This window comes from Orycteropus afer, unplaced genomic scaffold, assembly GCF_000298275.1.
Source record: "Orycteropus afer afer isolate SDZICR_OR568_19922 unplaced genomic scaffold, OryAfe1.0 scaffold00032, whole genome shotgun sequence".
NCBI classification, from domain to species: Eukaryota; Metazoa; Chordata; class Mammalia; order Tubulidentata; family Orycteropodidae; genus Orycteropus; species Orycteropus afer.
This window is the reverse complement of record NW_006921619.1, coordinates 7,313,940-7,317,097: the sequence shown is the minus strand read 5'-3', so window position 1 is coordinate 7,317,097 and position 3,158 is coordinate 7,313,940. Positions and strand designations below refer to the sequence as shown.

General features: G+C 36.5%; 1 protein-coding gene across 1 annotated transcript in view; it reads left to right on the top strand.

Moving 5' to 3' along the window:
• The window catches only part of LOC103192943 (prothymosin alpha-like), a 3,081-nt gene extending 2,104 nt beyond the window's left edge, over positions 1–977 (top strand). The window contains exon 2 of the mRNA XM_007936029.1: positions 505–977. Coding sequence (XP_007934220.1) covers positions 505–977 — 473 coding nt within the window. The remainder of the gene's footprint in view (positions 1–504) is intronic.
• Positions 978–3,158: the final 2,181 nt, after the last annotated feature.

Genomic DNA, 3,158 nt, shown 5'->3' with positions numbered 1-3,158 from the left:
GGAAGCAAGATAAAGTAATACACACAAGGGACCAGAATACACAGCCAGGAAATCTCCCTCAGGAAGACATGGCATTGGAAACACCAGATAAAGAATTCAAAAGAATTATATTTAGCTATCTTCAACAGACTGAGAGATACATCAAGGAAACCACTGATGAAATAAACAAAAATACCGACAAAACTAAGGAAGACAGAGACAAAACTCTCTAAGAATGTAGGGAAACAATATAAAAACAAACTGACAAAAAAAAATGAAAACTAGAAACCATACAAAAATAGCAAAGAGAAATCCAGAAGATTAATATTAACATTTCAGAGAAAGATACCACATTGAAAGGGCAAAGCAGCAAAACTGAATCAATGGAACACAGGCTTAGTGAGATTGAAGGTAAATCTTGCACCACTACTTTGTCAACAATCAAAAAAAAAAGAATAAAAAAAAAAATTAAAAAAAGGAAGACCCCACTGGCTGCTCTGAAAAGCCATCTTTGCATTGTTCCAGCGTCCGGCTTCTCACTCGCCACAGCCACCTCGGCCACATGCCTCCTCTGCCACCGCGGACTCCGGCAGCTTCCTCACCAGAGTCCCCAAACTCGTGCTTTCTTTGTAATCTGCTGCATCGGATCACCAGTGTGCCCCACCACGTCAGACGCAGCTGTGGACACCAGCTCCAAGATCACCACCAAGGACTTAAAGGAGAACAAGGAGGCTGTGGAGGAGGCGGAGAATGGAAGAGATGCATCCACTAACGGGAACGCTAACAAGGAAAATGGGGAACAGGAGCCTGACAATGAGGTAGATGAAGAAAAGGATGAAGATGGGGAGGAAGAAGAGGAGGAGGAAGAAAGTGATGGTGAGGAAGAGGATAGAGATGAAGATGAAGAGGCTGAGGCAACTACGGGCAAACGGGCAGCTGAAGATGGTGAGGATGATGATGTTGACACCAAGAAACTGAAGACTGATGAGGATGACTAGACAGCAAAAAAGGAAAAGTTAAACTTAAAAAAAAAAAAAGAAAGAAAGAAAAGGCCACCGTGATCTATTCACCCTCCACTTCCTGTCTCAGAATCTAAACACCTTCAAGTAGAGAGTCCTGCCCGCCCACTGCAGGCAGCGCCACCTGCAGATGACACACGGTCTCCACCACCGAACCCAAACCACAACGTGAATTTGCAACAGGGGAGGGGAAAAGAACCAAAACTTCCAAGGCCCTGCTTTTTTTCTTAAAAGTACTTTAAAAAGGAAAATTTGTTTGTATTTTGTATTTACATTTTATATTTTTGTACATATTGTTAGGGGTCAGCCATTTTTAATGATCTCGGATGACCAAATCAGCCTTCAGAGCATTCTCTGTCCTACTTCTGACTTTACTTGTGGTGTGACCATGTTCATTATATCTCAAAGGAGAAAAAAAACTTGTAAAAAAAAGCAAAAACAACAACAAAAAAATACAATCTTATTCCAAGCATTCCAGTAACTTTTTTGTGTATGTACTTAGCTGTACTATAAGTAGTTGGTTTGTATGAGATGGTTAAAAAGGCCAAAGATAAAAGGTTTCCTTTCCTTTTTTTTGTCTATGAAGTTGCTGTTTATTTATTTATTTATTTGTTTTTTCGGCCTGTATGATGTACGTGTGAAACAATGTTATCCAACAATAAACTGGAATTTTATTTTGCTGAATTCTTCTAACAAAAAAAAAAGAAAGAAAGGCTAAGATTTATTCAGAACACCACCAAGAGCAATAACTTATGTGTGATTGGAAATCCAGAACAGGAAAAAGCAAATAAAACCACAGAGAAATTTGTTGAAAGAGAACTTCCCTACCATGATGACAGACAAGAAGATACACATTCAAGAAATTCAATGAACCTCAAACAGGATAGATCCCAAAAGAAAATCACCAAGACATAGCATAATTAAACTTTCCAAAACCAAAGGCAAAGAAAGAATATTAAAAGCAGCTCAGGAAAAACAAAAAGTAACCTACTACAAAGTGCAACCAGTAAGACTAAGCTTTGGTATCTTGGCAGAAACCATGCAGACAAGAAGGCAAAACTTTCAATTAATAATTATATACCCAGAAAACTGTCACTCAAATATGATGGCAAAATTAGGACATTTCCAGATAAACAGAAATTTGTAAAAATCACATCAACCTTACAAGAGATGCTAAAGGGACTGCTTCAGAGAATCAACAACAGGAAACAACAATCTGTGATTAACACACATGACAGCAAAACTCAGAAACTGACCCAGATATAGATGTATCCAAAGTAAAACAAATTTACAAGAATGAAAACAGACATTAATTTGTAAATGAGTAAAACTATAAATCAAAAAGGGAATAAATAGTGTAGTTACAGACTCTCCAAATGGAGACGAAGTCAAAACAATTCTGAGATAGAATGAACTGTTTTAAAGTTGGGAAGAAAATAATAAAAAAAGGGTGATCTCAAAGAAAATTCATAAATCTTCTCATCAAAATAAAAAAGAGGAAAGACACAAATATTTAGCAAATACTAAAATAACAACAATGAAGGAAATGATAAGAAAATCCATAAACAAAATTAGCTCAGCACAGAACATTATATGGAACAAAGAAATCAGCAATACCACGAAAAAAACATATAAAAATGACAGTAATAAATTCATATTTGTTGATAATTACACAAAATGTAAATGGATTAAATGCACCAATCAAGAGACAGAGAGTTGCAGAATGGATAAGAAAATATGGCCCATCAATGCACTGTTTACAAGAGACACATCTTTGACACAAAGATGAAAATAGACTAAAAATCAAAAGTTGGAAAAGATTATATCAAGGAAATGATGATCAAAAAAGAGCAGGAGTGACAATATTAATTTCTGATAAAACAGACTTTAAGACAAAAATCACTGTAAGAAACAAGGCATTATATAATGATTAAAGAATCAATCGAACAAGAGTATTTAACCATTATAAATTCTATGCACGCAACGAAACAGCCCCAAAATACATAAAGTTTAAGAGAATTGAAAAGAGAAACAGACAACTTCACAATAATAGCTGTTGTTGTTGTTGTTGTTATTTGCTGTCGAGTCGGCCCCGACTCATAGCGACCCCTCCTTGGGTTTCCGAGGCAGTATCACTACGGAAGTAGGATTGCCCAACCT